At 41.6% G+C, this 22,690-nt stretch overlaps 2 protein-coding genes across 2 annotated transcripts in view; one reads left to right on the top strand and one right to left on the bottom strand.

The window, feature by feature from the left end:
* The window catches only part of LOC120559132, a 16,373-nt gene extending 14,724 nt beyond the window's left edge, over nt 1–1,649 (top strand). Inside the window, exon 11 of the mRNA XM_039800615.1 lies at nt 1,178–1,649. Within this exon, the coding sequence (XP_039656549.1) occupies nt 1,178–1,309 (132 nt within the window). The 3' untranslated portion in view covers nt 1,310–1,649. The remainder of the gene's footprint in view (nt 1–1,177) is intronic.
* arhgef19 (Rho guanine nucleotide exchange factor (GEF) 19) lies at nt 1,645–22,690 on the bottom strand. Its single transcript, XM_039800605.1, has 16 exons — nt 22,346–22,690; nt 9,203–9,914; nt 8,604–9,092; nt 7,238–7,370; nt 7,066–7,151; nt 6,713–6,969; nt 6,471–6,631; nt 6,203–6,355; nt 5,757–5,886; nt 5,507–5,581; nt 5,320–5,409; nt 5,060–5,223; nt 4,627–4,785; nt 4,450–4,529; nt 4,256–4,360; nt 1,645–4,097 (listed from the first exon to the last, which is right to left on the bottom strand). Exons 2-16 carry the CDS (start codon nt 9,891–9,893, stop codon nt 3,943–3,945), a joined length of 2,928 nt encoding a protein of 975 aa, XP_039656539.1. The 5' UTR covers nt 9,894–9,914; nt 22,346–22,690; the 3' UTR covers nt 1,645–3,942.

Below are 22,690 nucleotides of genomic sequence, written 5' to 3'. Positions count from 1 at the left end.
GGCCTTAAAACAATGAGCTAAAAGACCTAATGGAGCTGAGGGGAACTGCAGAGTTGGTAAACTTTGTCACTACTTTGTTAGAGGAGCATTTAACAGCTTAAGCGCCAGATATTTCCCTCAGTAGTTGGTTTTGACCAAAACAAAGCTAAAAGAGAGTGAATAATGGTCATACATACATTACTTCAAATAAATGCTAATGCTGCTCTCTATCTGCAGGATGTGCCAATTCTAGTAAGTTATTCAGGTGAACTTAAAAAGTGTTTGTAGATTGGAGGTACAGTAGATCGGTCATCCATTAAGGTTGGCTGTTTGATCCCTGGTTTCTCCTGTCCACATGTCGAAGTGTCCTTGAGCAAGACACTGACCCCCAAGTTGCTCCCAATGTGCAGGCAAGCACCTTACATTACATTGGTGTGTGTGAATGGGTGAATGAGGAGGTAAGGTAGAAAAGTGCTATAAATGCATTTTAGTGTGCCGATGTGTGTAGTTTCTTTGTTTGTATTGCCACCAAGAGGTCAAAACAATCAGTTAATGCAGGTTTAAGATTTAAAGCAACACTATGTAACTTTTAGCCCTACAGGTTGTCTCATTGGAACTACAACTCACGTTACCCGACACGAGTTGTAGTACCAATGAGACAACCTGTAGGGGGACCGTCCCCCTACAGGTTGTCTCATTGGAACTACAGCTGCAGCTAAAAGTTACATAGTGTTAAGAACCACTGTTTTAGCCCATTTACTACATACAGTGTCTTTCTATCACTGCTGACCATTTTTGAATGCATGCTGCAGTGTTTTACAGTTCTGCAAGCAACCTTCCTTGCTCCTGGTTTGGTTAAGTTTGGAATGAAAATCAACTTGTACAAACTTGTTTGAGATCAAAAGCATTCTGGTTTATTTTTTGTCAATTTTGTTCTGTGGGTATTCTGTGGAAATGCAGCTGGAGGCACTGATTCTTTTGAAAGTCCTCAGGGTTTTATAGGAAATACAACATGTTATGGTCAATGGAAGATAATACAAACATTGTTAACTTACAGCCCCTTTAGAGTCAGTCAAGGTTTTGTTGATTCGCGAAAAAAGTTTGTGTTTGCAAGAAATATTCATGTGCCAAGGTGCTGTTGAATACCTTTAAATGTGAAGCAACTTTGCATCAACAAGATTTTCTCTTTGACCTGCAGCCAGACAGAAACAGCCACGTTACTGTGAGTCACGCTGCACCTCCAATCATGCCAAAGCTGCAGAGGAGCAGGAAGGAGTCCCAGGATCCCATAATAACAGCCGACCAATGTCACATCAATGGACGCAGCTGACTCATCCAAATGGGGAAAAGCTTGACTGTAATTATAAATATGAAATAATGTGTAGATAGTATGTACATACTACTTTTATGTCTAATTGTGCCACAAAATGAAGATACAGCAGTAAGGAGGTTCTGAAATATTCTCACCACATTTTGATTTATTTGAGTGATTTGACCCTCTGAGGAACTAAAAAGATACTTATAGTTTCCTTTCATGTGCGGACAAACAGAAATAGAGTCATGACCCGGTTTAAGGCCAGAACCCAGATGAAGAAATGTTAGATGTAGCGATTGTAGAGATGTTTGACTTTTTCCACAATAAACTGTTAAAAATTCCACACAACATAAAATGGAAGTATTTATTTCAGTGGTTAAACATTTACAGTGTGCAGAGATCCAGCAAACATCCAGTGTATTACAGTATTTATATTTATTGTGGTACTAGAAATGAAACTGAAAGGTTTACAGTTATGGAATGTAATATTTGTCAAATCTTTGTTCATATAAATTACAGTCATAATAGTAAATGAAACATTTTCTACTCTTTATACATAAAGCCATCTACAGTAAAGTACATTTACATCAGAATCTCCTTAGAGAACAACCAGCTAGAGGAGTATAAATACACATGTTGCAACAGCAACAGCTTAAATTACAACTAACAATGCAGATATAGAAAAAAGGGGTTATAAACATTTCATGTGCCACTGGAAGAGTTTACATATGCAGGTTGATTATAGTGGTTTATTAACAACAGCTCAGTTATACTGTGCTGTGGGTCATTTGGGGATTTTTTACACGTAATGAAGGGAACGCTGTGGACGATGTAGGCCTGTAATTCATTGATTAGTGTATGACATTATTACTTGATCCTGTATGATTTGTCTAATGCAACAATGTCTAGCTTTTATTTAACTGGGGCTAAAGTTTTAAAATGAGGTACATGTGAAGCAAAACTTCCACTTTTACCTCATAACGGGCCGATGTGAATGTGTTCCGATGTGAATCTGATATAGATGTAAATTTGATGGGTTTTAAAGGACACTCATTTTTATATTTTCCTTGCTGTCAACAAATGCCATGAAAGGAACAAAACCAACAATGTCTGACCTGCCTACCCTGTCTGTGGAGCTCAGCCTCAAGCCCAGCTTGTTCCTACTGACAACAGAAAGCTATAAAATTAGTCACAAATATATAGTTTCAATATTTAATAGAGGCTAAATCATTCCCTAAATCAGCTGGGCACTGTCGTTTTTAGCAAATGTTACTCAAACAGGAGTAAATAGTGCATTTGTTGGGGACTATTTTCAGCTGTGGATTATTACACATTTGGTGATCTAGTCAGTATTTACATCAGTAGGATGGTGTATGTGGGATCAACTAAAGTGTGTGTGTGTGTGTGTGTGTGTGTGTGTGTGTGTGTGTGTGTGTGTGTGTGTGTGTGTGTGTGTGTGTGTGTTCACTGGAACATGTAACCCAGTGTAACAGTGTGGCTCCATGGCACAGAGAAAGAAGATCTATCAGTCTTTGGCCACAGATTTAGGATAAATTAATTGCTGGTTTTGGTCTATTCGAGGGATTTGTTGACATTTATAAAAATATAGAATATAGTCAGCCTAATCCTTTAATCAGATTAGGAAACTAACAGAAAAAAGTATTGGTGTAGTGCGGCCATGTGAAGAGGATAGTCTGTCCTTCATATATGTTACAATAGTATTGTGAAATCCCCTAACCACTGTTCAGCAGTTGCCTTGTCTGGACAACCATCATCCACTCCAAATTGTTACTACAAATCATATACAATGCGTACAGGCAGGGTGTCCTCTTAAAAAAGAGGCAAGGATAGTTAAACAATGCACATGATTTAACACATGATGAATGAACTGTAGCACACTGACGCACTGTAGTGTATCAGAATCAGAAATTGGATGGAAAACACATCACATTCTTCTCGTAACCACCAGTGTACATTTTAATTGAACAAGAGGAGTACACAACATGGCAACTTCTCATCTGCCGTCTGACATTAAAGCAGCACTCACTGTGAACAAAAATAAAGATAAAAGGCCTCTGATGTGTCCTAACGCAGCTCAGTAGAAGGATCTGCCTCGAGCGACTTTCTGATGTTGTAATATTACATCAATGATTCTCCTGCATCTCATATAACTCAGCTGAGTTGCATAAGACAGTTCGAAGAGGGCATTTGGCCACATGAGACAGAATTTTTTTTTGTGACATTCTCCTCGGACAAGAACCAAGAAATGTACACATTTACCTTTGGATATGATTACAATTACTAACTGTGCTAGTAAATGTGCATGTGTTTCTCAGACTTTAAAATGGTTATGGATTGCATTCACAGAAAGCATGCATGAAGTGATTGCTTCTACAAAAAGTAATTTCAGTGGTACAAAACTGTTAAAAATGTTTGTTGACAGACTCAAATGTACAGGAGCATTAAAAGCTGACTGTATTGGAAGCTAGCTTGCTAAAGGAAAATGCTCATACAGTCAAAAACCTTGTCTTGTTTTAGCACCTGCATACTATAAAGTAGGTCCCACATGCATCTAAAATTAAAACAATGATCCAGAAGCTTAGCAACTGAAATGCACCTTTGATACACAACCAATTGCAGTAAAGTGGTTAGTCTTCCCCCTCCAATTTCTGCGTGACACATTTGATGCGGATATTTTCTCGGAGGTTGCGGAGGCGAGCACTGCGACTTGTGATTTCCTCCACGTAGGTTTTGGGGAACCAGCCCCGTTCCCCGTCAGACAGTCTGATGCCTTCCACCCAGCCTGGTGAAAGACAACCTTAGACATCAAACAAACCACTACACATACGCTCAGATGGCCAGTGGGACACACTGACCTAACTTTTTATGTTATGCTAATTTAGGTGCAGGTTGAGGTTGGAATGCAGTTTATCTAAAAGTGGACTTTGTCCAAATTCTTACCATCACTTGTAATGGTCTTAGCGTGAAGAATGTCGGCCTTCTCCAGTGTTAACTCATCATGCTCCTGGGACTGATAGCTTTTGATGCACTGAACCTGGGATATATCTAAGAGATAAAGACAAGAAAAAGATGAATGAGAGGATTAAAAGGTTTACATAAACTGATTCATAGTGCAGCAAAAGCTCTCTACTGACCATCATTCTCACTGGCTTGCTCTATGTCTTCGCGTGGATCAGATGGAAACATGGCTGTGATCCATCTCTGCTTCCCGCTCCTGGATAGACACAAGAAGGGGCCGTTATAGCACCGTCAGCTAAAGCATCCAGTTTGGACCGAAGCTAAATTATTGTCGATAGAGTGTTGTTACTCACTCAGTGTGTGACTTGAGCAGGATCTGGTGTTTGAGCTGCTGGCCTTCACACAGCTGCAGGTGGAAGATGAAGCCTGAGATGCCCTGCAGCTTCTGACTGAGGTCCTTCACTTTCAGCTGTCCTATCTTGGCATGTACAAACACCATGAACTTCCACGTACTGCAAAAAAAGATGTTTTCTTATCTATTAAATCTTCTTTTTTTTTTACATTAGTAATCAGCTGGTCAATCTTTAAAGCCACTATGTGTAGAATCTGAATGTGGTTGTTTCAAATTTCAAATTATTCTGATGGTGTACATTTATGTTTGTAGAAAAGGGAGATAATCCTGGTGAAAACTGGTGCAGCCTATGTGTTGTTTACAGACCATTAATCTCAGAGGAGATTTTTGAATTTTATTTCCTGGTCTCTTTGTATTGACTGCATATCACTCACTCCTTCCTCCTGGACAGCAGGAGACAGTCATTGAACAGGTGGAGGTACACCGGCTTGGTGGGCAACTTGAGCTTTGATCCGGAAATACTCATCGTCTGAGTGTCGACTTCCAGGAGTTCACCATGTTTTACCAGCCAGCGGGACTGAGAGATCAGAGGAAAGATCTAAAAAAGACAGGAAATAAGTTGCTAAATAGGAAACACTGCAACATGATAACAAAGTAGATACAAAAAAGGACTATTTACAAAGACTTCAGTCACCTTTCCCTCAAATTTGATTTTCTTATTGAGGTGAATAAGTTCCTCCATCCTCTTCATTGACTGCACACTGGAGTTACATTCTTTGATGATCTAAGAAGACACATACCAACATGGTTATTACTGTTGTGCCTCAGCAGTGATAATACTGGTACTCATCCAACTGGCTATTAGAGATGATAATCACCACCTTTTTTAGCTCATTGAAAGCTTTTGTGGCAGTGTCCTCATCTCGGGAGCCTGGTATCGTCCTCTTTAAGATGTTCTGAAAAATAAAGATGTTTTTGAAGACAAGCTAAAAGAGTAAACAATACTCTTTTTATGCCCTGTTGGGGAGAAAAACATTGCTCAGCCAGTCCAAATATGAGCCCATTTACAGTTTCACGTAATTGGGTTTCAAGTGCGAACATGAATTCTGCAGTGAATGTTTAATGGTGTACCTCCACCAGCATTTTGAGCCGTGTGATCCTCTGAAATGGGAGGATTAGAAAAGAGGTCAGAGGAAGTCTTTGGCAGATGGCGTCCTCCTCCAAACGAGCCAGGATTCCGGGGAAACGAGGGTTCTCGTGCCTGAGAGGACAAGACGTGTTCATTTAGAGAAACGCTTTAATGACTTTTAGTGAAAGCACGTGTAAATTCCAGGGTGCTTTTTACCCAAAGAAAAAAAAATGCTCAGCCTCGTCTACTGTAGATGAACCTCCTGCAAGTTAAGTCATGCAGGTGTAAAATAACACCTGAACACCCTTAGAGGGAATTATGGACAGGAAACAATTGGCTTTCATGCACTACAGCTGCAAGTGTGCGCAGAGAGATAGTGCCTAGATACATTTACATATATGTTTCAAACTGCTGATATGTTATACGTGTGATGAAAGCAGTTACTCACAGCAAACGCTGGTAGGTCTGCTCCTGGTACGCCTGGTTGGTAACATAAGGTAAATAAACCCTTCGCAGAGCCGGGCAGTGTTCCAAGACGATGTCGCACACATCAAAACGCAGAATGTCTTCCTCCAGCCTGTGCTCCAGGTCCTGAAGAAACCTACAGGCACCCAGGAAGCAGAACATACACTCAGAGAAGGAGTCATGCTAACTGACGCGTTAAAATAAAGAACTGAGATGGGCAACAGAGTCACATCAGCAGCATATAACGTCACCTCTCGCTGACACCTTTGACTTCAGGCAGCTTGGAGAAGAGCCACTGCTTATCCTGAGCTCCGAGACACTCGGCGAGCTCCTGTGACAACATGAAGTGGTCCACTGCGATCGTCAAACTACGAATGTACGACGCCTCAGACGTCACCAGCTCAAACTTTGCCTGAATTTAGGAAGACACAGTATGTCAGCCGCTTATCTACAGTACAGAAACAGCTGTGGCGGTCTGCAATGTCTCATTCACCTCCTGTAATTTCCGTTCCTCGTTGCTGAAGTTGTCGAGCTGGCCGCTGGTTCGAACATCGGGGATGTCCTGCCACAGTGCAAAAGCAGAGCCTCGCGATGAGCGAAAGGAGCTGGATGGAGACAGATTAGAAGGAGACGGGGTCCCATCTGACCCCTCATCCCTGAGCCTCTCCTCCTCTGTGCCTGGCTCCTTCCCTTGCTGCCTCTGGATCTCTCTGTTGATGGCGACGTCGCTGTATTCCTGGTACAGAATCGCTGCAGGAAAGTGAAAAGGGATTTTACAGGAAAATCCAATCAAGCCTCGGTTTAATTAGGTGTTTTGAAAAAGACAAATAGTTCAGGGAAACTTACAACTAGGCAAAAAACGTGATAAGCGATTCGAACCAGCAACAGTTGGAAGTGTGCAGAAGTCCTCCTCTATGGATTTCTTTCGCATTCTGTGAAAGAAAATGTAAACTGACATCAATACATGTTCTTTAATCTTTGCAGTTCATGTGTGGCAATATTTTAAATCTGTATTTACCCGAGTTTTGTGCTCCACCGATGCAAAGGCATGCCATTGTCACTGCTGGGCACAGTAGGTGCAGGTCCTACAGGACTGTGAGGGGCGCTATCACTAGAGCCTCCTGAGCTGCGGTGCTTGGAGAAGGACTTATCTAAAGAGATTGAAATTCACAAGGTGCAGGGGTTAGGTCCAGGGTAGTCTATATCCACAACGTTCCACTTTCAGGATTGTTCAAGTGCCGCCAGAAATTCCGCCGGATGTCTTTCATTTCGGCCGGATGTCCGTTACCTTCTGCTTTCTTTGTGTTGCCATTTTAAACTCTGGTCGATTTCTGAGGACTATGGTTAACTGCTCCTCAGATTTCTGCAGGGTAAATCCAGACAGCTAGCTAGACTATCTGTCCAATCTGAGTTTTCTGTTGCACAACTATTTTGCAGAAGCACCGTTGCTTTGTGCGGCCCCAGACAATTGTGATTGGTTTAAAGGAATGCCAATAAACCAGAGCACGTTTCTCTCCCATCCCAGAATGCTGAGTGGACTCGCCAGAATGTCCTCCGCAGCGCTGTGGAGGAAGGTCTGGCAATGCGATAATAGGTCCAGGGAAGAAGCAATAGACCTCATATAATAAAGGTTCATAAAACAATACACACACCGTTTTAAGCTTTCTGGATGTTTAGGGACAACTTCTTAAGAGGTTAAACTCCAGCAACAGCTTCTTGACATAGTCAGCTTATTTTTATTTTTTTATCACAGTTCACCTATTTGTTCCTTCTTGTTCTTTTTAATCTACCAAACATATACATTACCCAGTTACAGAGTCTTTGGGGGTAACAAATATTGTCTTTTTCCTAGTACGTTTTCAGAAATTTTAGCCTGTATTAGAAAGTAATGAGACGACAGGTGACAGGAGAGGAGGGAAAGAGAGGAAGATGGCATGCAATAAAGGTCCAAAAGCTGCACACATGGCAATTATATAGTCAGCATCTTAATCCCCAAATTATTATTTTCATTTATAATTGATCTGTTGATAATTGTATAATAATAGAGAATTTGAGAATTCTAGAATTCCACTTGTTCCAACTTTGGCTAGTTTTCTTTCATACAACAGCGCAGACGGTTGAGATTCGACATTGGGTGATGTGCAGGGACGCTGAAGTTGTTAACCTTTACACTTGGAGCTGTTTTTTCCTTTTATTCGTCACCAATCTGCATACGTATTTTGCCTTTGTTCAAGGAGAAGGACATTGAACCTGACTTTTTGTGGTATTTACTTGTAACGGGTTGTTATACCTCACCTGGTTGTTTTCTGTAACACATTGGGCTAGGTTTATGGACTAGCTTTCAGTGAAATGATACCATGATGTTTGTTCTGTTCTCTACTCACAGTCAGTGTTGGGGCTGAGGCTGTTGGCGCTCTGTCTGTCCCTGGAGGCTACCCGTGCAGACAGCGACTTTCCCAGCTTCAAGGTGAAGGAGTTCTTCCTCTGAGACAGCTGCAGTCTAGATATCAGTTCTGAAGCTGAGAAGCGCCGCCGTTCTTGATCCCCATGGCGACCGACGCGTGACAAAAAGCTCCCCCCTGTGGCACTTGAAGTCTCTACACTCCCGCTGTACTCCCCCGCCCCTGGCATTGGGTCCTCTATTATCTGCAGTGGTTCTGCAGGTAGATTAAAAATATCATCGTGACCAAGGTTTGGCAGATCTGTAAGACCGTCTGTGGATGAGGGGCTTGAAAGGGCCTCCAGTGAAGATACTCCACTGAGGTCCTCCTCCAGGAAAGATGCAAAAGGTCCTGGGAAGATGTAGTCTGCATCCAGGATTGGGCTGGATTCATCACTCTGGCTGTCTGGGGAATAAACCTGCATCTTTCGCCCTGAAAACAAGAAAATAGCTTTATTAAATTAAGAGGAAGCATGTAAAAGCTTTCAAAGCCTGATTTGTTAGGTCAACTTTGTCCATAGTGAAAAAAAACTGCACACTCACGGATAGACTTCTCTTTCAGTGAACCCTGTGATGTCCTCCTCTGCAGGCGGCAGGAGTCTGGACTCTGAAACCCAGGACTTGTAGGTGAGGATGGGGAGCAAGGTATCTGAGATTCCCAGGAGTCTCGGTTTGTGTATAGAGAGGACAGAGGGAACGGCAGAGGGAGGCTAAGAGCTGCGTGATGAGGACGACATACTGTTGTGACAGTACGAGGTTTTTCAGTCTGTTCCAGCAAAGAAGTCCTGATGCCATTATGGCATTCAAGCTCACAGTCACCCGCAGGTATATGAGAGTTCAAATTTAACAGTGCTACATGCTCATTGTCTGTCCTGTGGCAGCCGTTCTGCATGTCATTTAGTTCATTTAGAGTGTGTCTGAAACCATTCAGGGGCAGGGAGTGTGTTGTGCATTGTGTCTCTGGAATAACAGTTGGCCTCTGAGAGCCAAGACCGTTAAGTTTAGGAGTCACTGGTGGTTGTAGCTCAATAAAAGCCAATGTTTCCTGCTGGCACACGGCGACGTGCTTGTGGTGGCACGGGTGCAGGAGAGGCCTGTCCTCCTGTGCCTCGCTCAGAGCCTGGGACTCCCCTGAGCCAGGGATCCACATGCTAGGACTCTCTCCTCGGCAGCGGAAAGCGTGAAGGTGGGGTTGGAAATCAGGAAAAGGTGAGAATCCATACCCAGGAAGCATGGCTGAACGAACACATGGGAGCTGTGAAAAAAGAGAGGGAAAAAAAATAACAATAAGTAAGTATAAAAATAAGTATTTTCTCAGGCCACTACTCCACATGATATTTTTATCAATTCTTTTGACTTTATTAATGCTTCATTCAAATGCAAATTTAGGAAATCAATGTATTACTTGATTATACTACAAGGAACTGTATAAAACTATTAGTGTTGGGAGGGGGGTTGAATCTTATGTTTTTAAAAAGGCAAGAGCCTCAACACTATCTTGTTTAGACCCTTCTCTTGACTTGGAAAAAATTGTAATACCCTCCACCTTTAATCTCAAAATAATACTAATAATTGTATTGGTACAACACAATCACCATTAAAACTAAAACAGGGAAAGCATAAAGAATTTAAGATGATATACCTTAACCTTAACCTTAACATTCAACCTTAATACTACAGAATAATAATAATAAGTCATTATTTAGAGTCATTATTTTCATCACATTATTTTCTTTTTACAAAAGAAAAACAAATTCATACAGTCCCTATTCAAATGCCGAACATAATTACTTTAGCGGAACACTGCAGGCTTCATAGGAGATTATAAGTAGTTGGAGCAAAAATGTATCCAAATTCAAAACGGAGGAGAAACCTGGAATAACTGAAACAAATAAACTAGTTATGTTAGTCGAAACCGGTACAGCAACAAACCACTAACCCAGCAAGCAAATACTGTATGGTTGCCTAGACACAATTCACTTTTAGCAATGTGGTTCAGTGTTGCCAGACTGTTACAACAACCGTAAGCAGCATTGTGTGCGTTTCATAAACCTATTCAGACAGTCTGTGGACGTTTAATTGATGGAGTTGGCGGAGGAATGAATTTCTAAAATGGCTTCTGTACATTTTGGGGATTCATGCAGCCTCATTTTACCACACACACACACACACACACACACACTCACACACACACACACACACACACACACACACACACACACACACACACACACACACACACACACACACACACACACACACACACACACACACACACACACACAGGTTTGTGGCACTATCTTTGTGGGGACAGCCATTTAAACTTGGGGGGGCCAGCATTTTGGCCCCACAAAGCTGTTGGGACCCCACAAGTATACTGGACTCCCGGTTTATGGACCCCACGAAAATAGTTAAACAAGCCCCCCCACACACACACACACACACGATGAGCAGACACTCTTGGGATTAGTAAAATGGACCCTGAAACTATTGACGTGTGCAGGAAGTTTCCCAGTCACACACACGTACCTGCATGGACACGCACGCACGCACGCACGCACGCGCACGCACGCACGCACACACACACACACACACACACACACACACACACACACTTAAGTCTAGTGTGTCTTCTGAGCTATGTCTTCCTGCTCTAATTAAAGACCTCTCTACGCTACCTGTACTTAACATCTAGACACACACACACACACACACACACACACACACACACACACACACACACACACACACACACACACACACACACACACACACACACACACACACACACACATGCTCCAAACAGAATACCACAACAGACAGACAGACAGACAGAGGAAGAGAGCACATCCTCAGCACTCTCACCTTTCACCTGACTCACCCATCACTCTGGTTGTTGGTTTGCCTTCCTGTCAGCCAACATTAGCTAGCAGGCACCTTTTTCCGATTGAATATTCACAGTGAGCGTCTGTTAAAACTCAGCAGTGGGGTCATAAAGTTAGCTCTCCTGACAGGCTGTTAAAACACACACTTGTGGAGCTCTTCTTACCCTCCTGCTTCCTGAACAGGTAATCCTCAACTCCTGAATTAAACACCAGGTAACAGGAACTTTACAGATGCTAACACACAACACATATGATCTCAACTGTATGCACAGAAGGATGCAGAGGTAAGCTGGTTTTATATTTTTTATTTGGTCACTTCTCAACAGTCACAGGCCCACATCATTTTTTATCATTCAAAGTACTGTAAAAAAAATAAAAATAAATAAATAAATAAATAAATAAATATATATATATATATATATGTATTAGGGGTGGATCTTTTATGAGATATGTGTTGGTCAGTCTGTCTGCTTGACAATCCCATTTTGCAGCAATAAAATTGAAGTGAGATGAACAGACAGAGAAATGTATATTTTTAGATAAAACAGATGTTGACAAAATTTTCTTTTGGGGACATCATTTGAAATTGGGAAAAATTTGAAGTTGGAAAAAAGGTAATACATTGCAATATATGGCAGAATATTGCAATATGTTTAAAATCGCAATAATACCGTATCGTGACATAGGTATCGTGATGATATCATATCGTGAGGCCTCTGGTGATTCCCACCCCTAATATGTATATATATAAAACCAAAAGAGGTTACGGTACACTATTCTTTTATTTTTTGTCGATAATATTGTAAATTAATATTTCTGACCAAGTAGCTAAAACATTTAGAACTTGTTCTCCCAGGCCATTAGTTTAAACCTTTGTGTTTTCATTAAGGCAGTAGCTAGCTTACTGTGGCATTTAGCCTATCAATTAGCCTTGCTAGCAAAGCCAATAGCCTCTTTTTTCTATTTGTTCAGAGGGTGCAGCCAAACACACTCACACTCTCACACAGATAGCATACCTAGCAATAAGTTATCTTAGCAACATTAGCTGAGAAAAGTAGCTATTGTGTCCCAAAGACATACAGTGCATCAGAGATTGAAAGTTCATTCTTGACCTTGGACACAGCAGTTTATAAAACAGTCTCAGCACAAGTTCACTCAGCAGCTGTTAGGGAGTCATATCACGAGTTGTTGAGTTATCATGGGATTGTAGATGTTCACATTTCTTTTTTCCTAGCACTTTAAACTTCTCATCCATGGTGGCTTAAGAATATTTTGTCAAGACAAAATGGTTTTAATATTGTATTCATATAGCCATGCGACAATAATAAAGTGAGTTTGACTTAATGACATTTTCAAACTTAAAACTTCCAAAGCAGTCACACAATTTTATATATTTTTTCCCCCTCTGTGAGCAGCTTCCCCATTTTCTTCCTCATATGTTGCATTGTGGGACATTATTAGCCACCAAAACTAAACCTAAAAATCAAGCACATTTCAGTATGACAGATTTCCTGCTACATAATCTCAAAACACAGAATTAGTATACTGTATAGTGTGCAATGTGGGGCACAGAGTCACATTGTGTGAATGTTAATTGTTAACTTTTTTATCTCTTTTATCTATTTGTACCACAACCACATGCATGCACACACACACACTACAGGCTCTTTGTCATGGATAATGCTAAGAAATTATACCCTCCAGTAATGCCTTTGTATTTGTCATTTAGAGTTTAAGTATAATTCTGACACACAGTAAATCTTTATGAGATACATATATTTTACATTAAAGTAAGTAGTATCATATTAAACTTTACACCTGTAATTTACATAAACAGGAGCGTCCCTGAAGAGGATAAAGCCATAAATCCATGCGCTTCCTTAAAATATAACTTTGTTTATATTGGGGTTTTTTTTCTGCCTGGAGAATCACAGACTGGAAATAATATTTTACCTTCCCTTTTATCGAGCACACATGTGCTGTATGCTGTGAATATGAGACGAAAGTTAATCCTATCTCTCTCTCTTTTTCTCCCCAGCACTCACACACATATGTTTGGCATGCATGTATGCACACACACACACACACACACACACACACACACACACACACACACACACACACACACACACACACACACACACACACACACACACACACACACACACACACACAGTGGTGCAGGCACAAATGGTTACCTGTTTCCTGCTGCAGACAAAGGCAGCCTTTATCACCTGGGCCAGGCTGCCCTGAGCACAGGACACCTGAGAGGGTGTGGGAACTGCTTATACTGATCCACTCATATAGTGCAGCCACTGAGCCATATAAACACATCCAGACCACTGCTACACAATGACACAAGCTTAATGGTGTCTGAATGTGATTACTGGCTGGTTATACTGTAATCCTGCTGTAAATGTAGATCATTAACCAAACTTTACTTACCTCTATCTGCAGTCTGTCATATCAAATTAAATATGAGGTTTTTCCAAGTCTACAATGAATTGTTTAGAAAAAACTGTATCTCAGCTTCCATGATCATGTTATCTTTCAATACTATGCTAATGAATGAATGTTCACGTAATCCTCCATCAACAGCCAAGTCGCCATAAATCAACATGCTCTTTGTAGAAAATTAGTTATCTGCTCATTTGATCAAGATCCCAAAAACTGACAATAAAGCCTCACCACCACATTTATCAAAACATGAAAGCATCCGATTACACTTACTGCACATTCCTCACACTGATACAATTATATCGCGCTATTAAAATTTCAATTCCAAAGACGTGTAATTTCCCTTGTCATAGCAGGCTGTTATTTGTGACTGTTATGGACTTTGCTGCCAGTGTTTCCCCCTGTAATTTCACTAGGCTGCTCTAAGACGCCATGTCTGCATACAGCAGTTAATGAATGGCACTCTGGCATGCCTTTAATGCCAGCAGCCATACAATGAGCATTTTTAATTGTGATAAATTTCATTGTGAAGGTCTCAGAATAATCCTTTAATGGAGTGTATCACATAAATATGAGCATAAATCCATTGCTGATTCAGCTTCACGACAGGGCCAAATATTGTGTAATCGCATAATTAAAGTTTGTTTGATGTTTGCCAGAGGGGAGAGATGAGTGTTAAAACAAATGGATTCACTGTTGGAGATGTTGGTGGTTCATGACGGTGAGGAAATACATTTCTGAACTGTTTTGTTTGCTAATGTTAGCGTTCAGTGTGACAGTAACACTGCAGTATAAAAGACGTTTATTGTTTCAGAGAGGAAAATGATCATGAAATATATCTGCCCGGTTTATAAGAGTCGTCAGTCTGTGACTTGGATGTAAGAAATCTACTTTGTTTTGCTCAGTGTGGTCCTGCAAGGCTTATTAGTTCTTTGCTTCGGTCAGACGTCACTTCACGTTGGTCAGACATCAACATACATACCATTCAAACACCAACATGAACCTTTCCTAGATGACATCACAAGTTGGCACACTTTTCACGTCATCAGGTTGTGCTTTTCTAAGGCCTGATTTCTGTCAGGCGCTGGAACAGTCTGCTTTCAAAAATAAGTCTTCTGGGGCAACCACTAGCTCATCTGGTAGAGTGTGCGCCCCATGTATGCTGAGTCCTTGGCAGCGGCCCGGGTTCAAATCCGACCAGCGGCCCTTTGCTGTGTGTCATCCCCTCTCTCTCTCTCTCCCCCCCTCCACCCCCCCTTTCCTATCTGTCTCTCTACACTATCTAGTGAAAAACAATGAGGTGACCACCAGGTGCAACCCATAGTAGCTATCAAGTCTAAAAACTCTAATTCTGAAGTCAAAAACAAATGCCAAAGCAAGTTCTTTTTCCAGTAATTTCAGTGGTGATATACAGTATAAGAAACATGGTTCCAGATGGAGCCAATCAGAGCTTCGTATGCGGGATTAAGGAGGTGGGGACAAAGTCTTTTTGTGCCAGAGTCAGAAAAAAAGCTGCACAGATGAGATCGACACAGCTGAACAAGTTGTTGTAAGTCAATTTAAACAAATAACCATTCTTAATTGAATGGTCAACCTATTAACCATTCTTGATTATCGTGCAAAAAGAGTACTGCTCCTATAGCAACTTGTGCTGCAGAGGAGATGCTATGCACTTGCTACTGATCGGTTAGAGCAAAACAAAATAAAATTACCAGCCATCTGAAATTGGGTAACATGAACATTTAATTCAGTAAGAGAACACTGTGAGCTTTGCTATGTTGTTGAAGTACCTACTAGTCACAGATGGAAGTCACAACAAAACATTTTGGAGGATTATTTTCATCGTTTGCAGTGATATGGTGTGTGTGATAAAAATCTGGATATCCAACCAATTAATATTTTATCTAACAATGATCAGACTGTGGAAACTTCATATAGCGTCAGTCTCTTCCCCCACACACAGTTTCTCTCCAGCGTAAGTCTGGTGTGTTTGGTCAGACAGACTAGAGTGTTCCGACAGTGTGGTGTGACCAGCTCATGTGTGTGTGTGAGATCGCAGTTTAACTTGGTCACATCAGACCACTAATTGCCAAGCAGTAGACTAAAGAGCCCAGCATTGTCTGACGAGACAAGACATGACATCATTCAGCGTCACTTCTGGGAAAACCACCCTCACAGGCTATTTTGTACCATTTTCTATCAACACTGGGACACTGTTAACTTGCCAACAAGAACTACTAATTTTTTCAACTTCTAACTTCTAAAGTTTAAACAGTGCAATGTCAAATTATTAGTTTTGTGCTACTTTTCAGCGCAAAATATATTAATATACTTGTGTTTACGGAGTGATGCAGCAGGCGGTGTAGTTATGGTGGTAGGCTGCTGTGGATCTAAAATAGCTTAAAAATACAAACCTCAAATCTTCACCACAGCTTTTTGCAGTCTTGTGTGCGTGTTTTCCATCCAATTATTTGGATGCAAATTATGACTTGTTGACATAAAAACAATTAAGGGCAGCTGGGAACTTGATGATAAAAGTCATACATCATGCAATACGTTTTTATGCTTATTTGAGGTAGGCAGGTGGATTTGTCACTAAATGATGTGGCTCTGCATATTCTGAAACAGTTAAATGTATCTCCCATGTGTCTCCCCTTATGATTAGATGATTGGTAGTTGCCAAGTGATTTGCCTCGACCCAGCTGACACATGACTTGACTTTTTTTTTTGCCCATTTCAAATGTACACCTAAAACAGCTGGATGGGAAGCCAGGCAGTGTCTTCTTGGTATTTTAATGGGCTTCACATCTAAATCTCTTAATCAAAACAAACTCCTCGGCGAAACTTGAATTCCAAACAGAGAAAGCTCACCAGATGTCAAGGTGATGCACTAACCTGCATGGGAAGATCAGACGCCTGAATGTTGTGAGAATGGTTGAGTGAATTCAGGTCAGGGAGTTTCTTTGGTATTCGTTCCTCTTATAGCCTCCACCCAGACAGGTGAGTACCCCAGAGGCTACAGAGGAGGTGGGTTAGAGGTGGGTGGGTCGGGGGGGGGGTTACCCAAATGTTTACACATGGTGTGGGTCCTCCTAATCTGTCTCTACAGCCTCAGGCAATTTACCCACGACCTTCCGAGACACTATGAAGATGCATACTGACAACCTGGCTTACAATCACACAAAGCTATGACACACACAAGGCACACCTGAATGTGAGTTTGTGTGTTTGAGTCTTTGATTGAAAGCGACAAGACGTAGAGAGGCCTTCCCTGACCTTGTCTGCCCCGGCGGGATTCCAGCTAACAGAAACAGACAAACAGCAATCTCTCATTTAAAAGCCTGAAAAAATGGTGACCATCTCACATGTAAACGACAAGACTTTTAGACCTTTAACCTCCCTTCCCCCCGGCTTTACTCTACCACCATAACAACTGCAGTCAGATAAGCTGACACACAGGAGACATTCAGCCAGGATAGTAAAGACACAAAGGAGCTATTGACAATTTTATGGAAATAACCTGGTCTAATTATGGTGCTTTGTCATAAGTCGCAAAAGCTACCAAGTCGATGGAGGGCCAAGGATCCAACACGCAGTAAATCCAGAAAATCTCTTAATCAGTACCTTCTGACAGACAATGGTTATCTGTTTGCAATGAGATTCTACGAAGTGTGATGATTTAGGATTCAGGTTACATGGACATATGAAAAATTCAAGACATTATCTTACAGTACTGTATGTTCAAAGACCTACCTGACTCCATCATCAAAGAAAGTGGTTTTACAAATAACTCAACATGAGTCCATTTAATGTTTCGTACAGCTATTCCAATAAAGGATATCTCACTATGTAATAAAAGTGATGAGCCATTATGTAATGTGTCAAAGGGCACCATCATTACACTTCTAGGTCCACAACTAATGGTTATGTACATTATCGTTTAATCTGTGGATTCAAAAATATGTTTTTTATTCAATAAAATGTCAGGAAATAGTTTTTAAAAAATCAGTCCAAAACCCAAAGATATTTAATTAACAATGATATAAACCAGATATAAAGCAGCAGATCCTGAGCAATGAGCAACTTTTTGACAAATTAGAGATTTTCTATGTTTATCTTGTGCTCAATCCTTCCAATAAAAAAGACCAAAAACCAAATCATCTGTGCCATTGAGCTCCATTGTTATCCAAAAATGATTCACATTAATGAGCCACACTGTTGACACACACACACACAGACACAGGCTATAGTTTATTTTGAGTTTGTCTATATCCACAACGTTCCACTTCAGTGATTGCTAGAGAGCTGTCAGAAATTCCGCCGGATATCACTTTTTTCGGCTGGATGTCCATTACCTTTCGCTTTCTTTGTGTTGGAAGTTTAAACTCCAGTGGATTTCTGAAGACTATGGTTAACTGCTCCTCAGATCTCTGCAGGGTAAATCCAGACAGCTAGCTAGACTATCTGTCCAATCTGAGTTTTCTGTTGCACGACTAAAACAACCTTTGAACGTACACGTTCCACCGAAACAAGTTCCTCCCCGAGGCTATTTTGCAGCAGCGCTGTGGCTCTCTCCTTCTCTCCATGACGATTGTGATTGGTTTTAAGAAATGCCACTAAACCAGAGCATGTTTTTCTCCCATCCCGGAATGCTGTGTGGACTAGCCAGACCCTCCTCCGCAGCGCTGTCGAGGAAGGTCTGGCAAAGTGAGACTAATTTTGAGTCAAACCATACACCATCCTGCAGCTGTAAATACTCAATAGAGCACCAAATATATGTTACTCCGCAGCTAAATGCACTGTTTACTGCGTTTGAGTAAAGTTTGGTAAAAACAACAGTGACTGGTAGTTTAAGGAAATTATTCAGCCTTTATCAAAAGTGAAACCTAATTTGTGACACATTTTTAAAGATTTACGTTTTCAGTAGGAACAAATGGGGCTAAGAGCCAAACACAGGGTAGGGAGGCAGGAATGTGTTGAGGGATGGACTAATGCATTGTTGGTTTGGGTCCTTGGTTATGGAACTTATTGACAATAACAAAATATTAAATATCACCAACCTTATCCTTTAAATGTTTAAGACGTTTTGTGAATCAAAAACGCCTAGCCTTATCCTGTAATCCATTCTCAAAGTTACTGTAGCACTAGAAGCTTTGCAGTAACTGAGTAACATTAAAAGAAGATGTGCCATTCATGTATCTGCTGTAGTTTCATTTCAGGTTTTTATTTTTCTGGTTTAAATTCATTGAAAAGGAGGCAGCTGCTGTACTCAAAGTGTCAATCAGAGCACTTTGATTCCAATCTAATCCTTTGCCACTGACACTGAAGAGGCTGACCTACTTTACAACAAGTTGCGGATGCATCTTCAGCATTCATCTGCTCCTGTGTTTGCTTTGTTTTTCTAGCTCTCTGCTCCACTTTTTTTCTCAGCTGAGGACCAGCAGTTTCTCCTCACCCCCCTCCGCCAGCCTCTACTTCTTGCTTTATTATTTGGACAGGTATGGACAAGCCGTCCACTGAGCTGCTCGTTGTTTTGAAATGTGATCGGGTAAAAGTGGAACACACCTAACGAGCTGACCATCCAGGAACGATTCCACTATAGCCCAGAGCTCAAGCTATAAACTATTTAAACCCAAACTCTGAATACCAGCAGCGTCATCAGGATTAAAGTGATGAATTGAAAGAGAGATAAACACCCTTGAAGACGCTGAAAGAAAGAAGAGTTGCTGCGGAGATTTATTTCAAAAGAGCAAAGAGGCACAAAAAAACATTAACATTTTAGTGAAGAAGCAACGCCTCCTGAGCCAGAAAAGTATTATCTACAAATGTGAAACACACACACACACACACACACACACACACACACACACACACACACACACACACACACACACACACACACACACACACACACACACACACACACACACACACACACACACACACACACACAGCGTCTTATTGGCCAAGTCCCAATGTGAAATAACCTGAGGGCTACAGTGCCAGACAGGTGTGCAGCAACACAACCGGGGCAGTGCTCGGCACATATCGCCTCTGGGCTCGAGTTTCTGTATGTTTTAACCTTCATGCATGGGCCACATATTCTCTGAAATGCAGATTAAATAATAAATGACAGAGCCTGTGCAGTTACAGCTCTTTGTTTGTCTTAGAAAATCAACTTTTCAACTTAACAAATCAAAGCCATCACATTACTGTATTATTATTAACCAAATGCACAGGGTTTAACGCAGTAGGTGGTCTCTTTTACAGTCAAGACAAGTGCATGTCCAACTTCAGAGGCACTCAACCCCCCATATGAGACCCTCTGACACACAGAGATACTTTTTCACATTCCCTGGATGACTCGGCAAGCTCATTCCTCTGAAATTGACCACTAAACCAAAGCAGGAGACAAACAAAGCAGCTCAACTATACACGTGCAGGAGCAAGGGCTGCTATTATGGGCTATTAAGGCCACTGCTATTTAGGCCACAAGCCAAAACGCCTGGAAAGTGACAGGGCCTCCTCAAAATATCGGTGTCACTGACGTTTAAAGGGACGGTTGCTTTCAGTTAATGGTGTGTAATGATTTTAGTGCAAAACAGAGCAGAGACAGTCATGTTTAGGTAAGCAGCTGAGTGTATCCTTATGAATGTAAACACCATAAGAAGCAGAGGTAGCATTTGCATGCAAGGTTAGCTGGGGGAGGTGAGGGAGGTATGGGGCAGAAGGAGGGTGAGGTGTGGCATCCTGGAACGCTTCCACACAGCATATACACACACGCTCAGACAGCCACTGTCTGAGTGGCAGGTGATGGGGCAGGTGCTCTCCAGACATACAGTTGTGGGGGAGGAAGTAGGAAAAGGGATGAGCCCTGTGTTGAGCTGAGTTATAAATCAGTGTGTGATATGAGCAGGCATGCAGAGGGAAATCTAAGGTACAGTACTGTGCTCACAGGGTACAAATTCAATCACAAATCATCTCAAATCACTCACACTTTTTTGCCAGTGTGATAACTATAAAGAATAAATGTTATCAGTAGTCTGCCATCATACAGGGGATATCCAGCCTGTAATAAATTGCAGTAAAACAGTTCAAGGTCCTGATTTGTTGCTTTGTGCTGGTACACGTTTGCCCAATTTGCAGGTGGTGCGTTCCGTAGTAAATCAGATAATCCAGAAAACACCCACAGCTCCAGCCAAAATATGCACCTCCAGACTATCCATACACACAGACACACAGCAGCAGCAGCAGCAGTCAACTCACATGGCAATACACTTAGTCATCGGGATGGCAGACATCACCTCAGCCTGCCCTCTCACTGATGGAGTTTGGAAGATGTTGTGAAAAATAGTGAAGGTGGTAATGTGTTTTACATGTGGGTCACACAACTGCCATACAAAAAATCATAACCTGGCTGCTTAATGTCATAACTGCATTGTTGCTCATCTCTCATGAAGCCGTGTAAACAACTCTGACCAGCTGGAGGATCCACATGAGTGAAAAAAACAAACAGTGAGACAGGGAGAAAGAAAACCCAAACCACTGTGCACTGCCTCTGGGAAACACACATATGTACATGAACACATTCACACGTTTAAGAGCACACAAACACACGGATCCACTCCTCAGTTAACAACCCGGGGCTCTGTCTTCGCCCTGAAGCTAGTGGCAGAGAAGGTGTGAGTCTTATGCTAAAATATCTCACGGAGAAGAACAGAGAAGTTTCAGCCATGTACAGTTTTTAACAACCCCTCATCCAACATACTCCAGACGTGCACTTACCTGCCCCGCTCTGCAACAACTCATTGCTGCACTGTAACCATCACATTCAAGGCTCACCTCACTCTGCACTGCCTAGGGATCTGCTGGAAACATTATCAATGCAAGCAGCGACTTCTTCCAAGGGAATAAATGAATAGTAAAGCTAACGATCCCACTGACAGGACTTATGCATCTACTTGTGCTAAATATTTGGCAACGTTTGTGTTGTAGGAAAAAAACATTTCACATATTATCCTGTATTTCACTGCCATGCACATGCATATATTGAAATAATTGATATAAACAGCTTGTTTTGTTAGTTTAGACAAAACAATATCCACGGTCTTGATAACCCATTTCATACCTCTGTTGTCAGATACATGCAATGCACCTGACAAGCTGCACAGCACTACTTTCTCCCAAGTGCACCACACAAAGCAGAGCTTGCACTCTCAGGCAAATAGCACAGCTCAACTTTCACTAAGCAGCAAAATCTCCAGCTTGGAACAAAAGACCATGGACTGTGTAAGTATTTCTCTGCTTTGTTAATAGTTACTGTTGCTGTTTTTCAGTACTGTACCTCATCGGTGTTAGCAGCCTAGTGTGTGTGCTGGACGGTAGCCAGCAGCTGTGTGTGAATCCATGCCATCCCAGGGTCAGGCTGAGCGACTCTGCTATCCATTGCTGCCTTGTGTTCCTCCCGGCTTCAGTCCCCCCTGTTCTGCTCTCTGTTTGTATTTCTTTTGAAACTCAGCTCAGACTTTTCAGATCTGTGCTTTTCTGCCTGGTTCTTTTCCTTCTTGTTCACCGCCTCCTCGGGAAAACAAAAACAGGTTGAAAAACAGCCACTACTTGCTGCTCTCAGAGCTACTTACAATGCAGATCCCTTCTCTAAGCTCCTCTGCCCTCTTTCTCTCTCGCTCCT

The sequence above is a fragment of the Perca fluviatilis genome, chromosome 5, assembly GCF_010015445.1.
Source record: "Perca fluviatilis chromosome 5, GENO_Pfluv_1.0, whole genome shotgun sequence".
In the NCBI taxonomy this organism is placed as follows: domain Eukaryota; kingdom Metazoa; phylum Chordata; class Actinopteri; order Perciformes; family Percidae; genus Perca; species Perca fluviatilis.
This window is presented reverse-complemented; position numbering and strand designations above follow the sequence as displayed.

What these genes read in the sequence shown, in the direction of transcription:
- arhgef19 (XM_039800605.1), bottom strand. Translation starts at nt 9,893, where the DNA reads ATGCTTCCTGGGTATGGATTCTCACCTTTTCCTGATTTCCAACCCCAC. An exon ending in CAGACCTACCAGCGTTTGCT is followed by an intron (nt 5,887 to 6,202) that starts GTGAGTAACTGC and finishes TTGTCCTCTCAG; the next exon opens with GCACGAGAACCCTCGTTTCC. An exon ending in CTGCTGTCCAGGAGGAAGGA is followed by an intron (nt 4,786 to 5,059) that starts GTGAGTGATATG and finishes CTTTTTTTGCAG; the next exon opens with TACGTGGAAGTTCATGGTGT.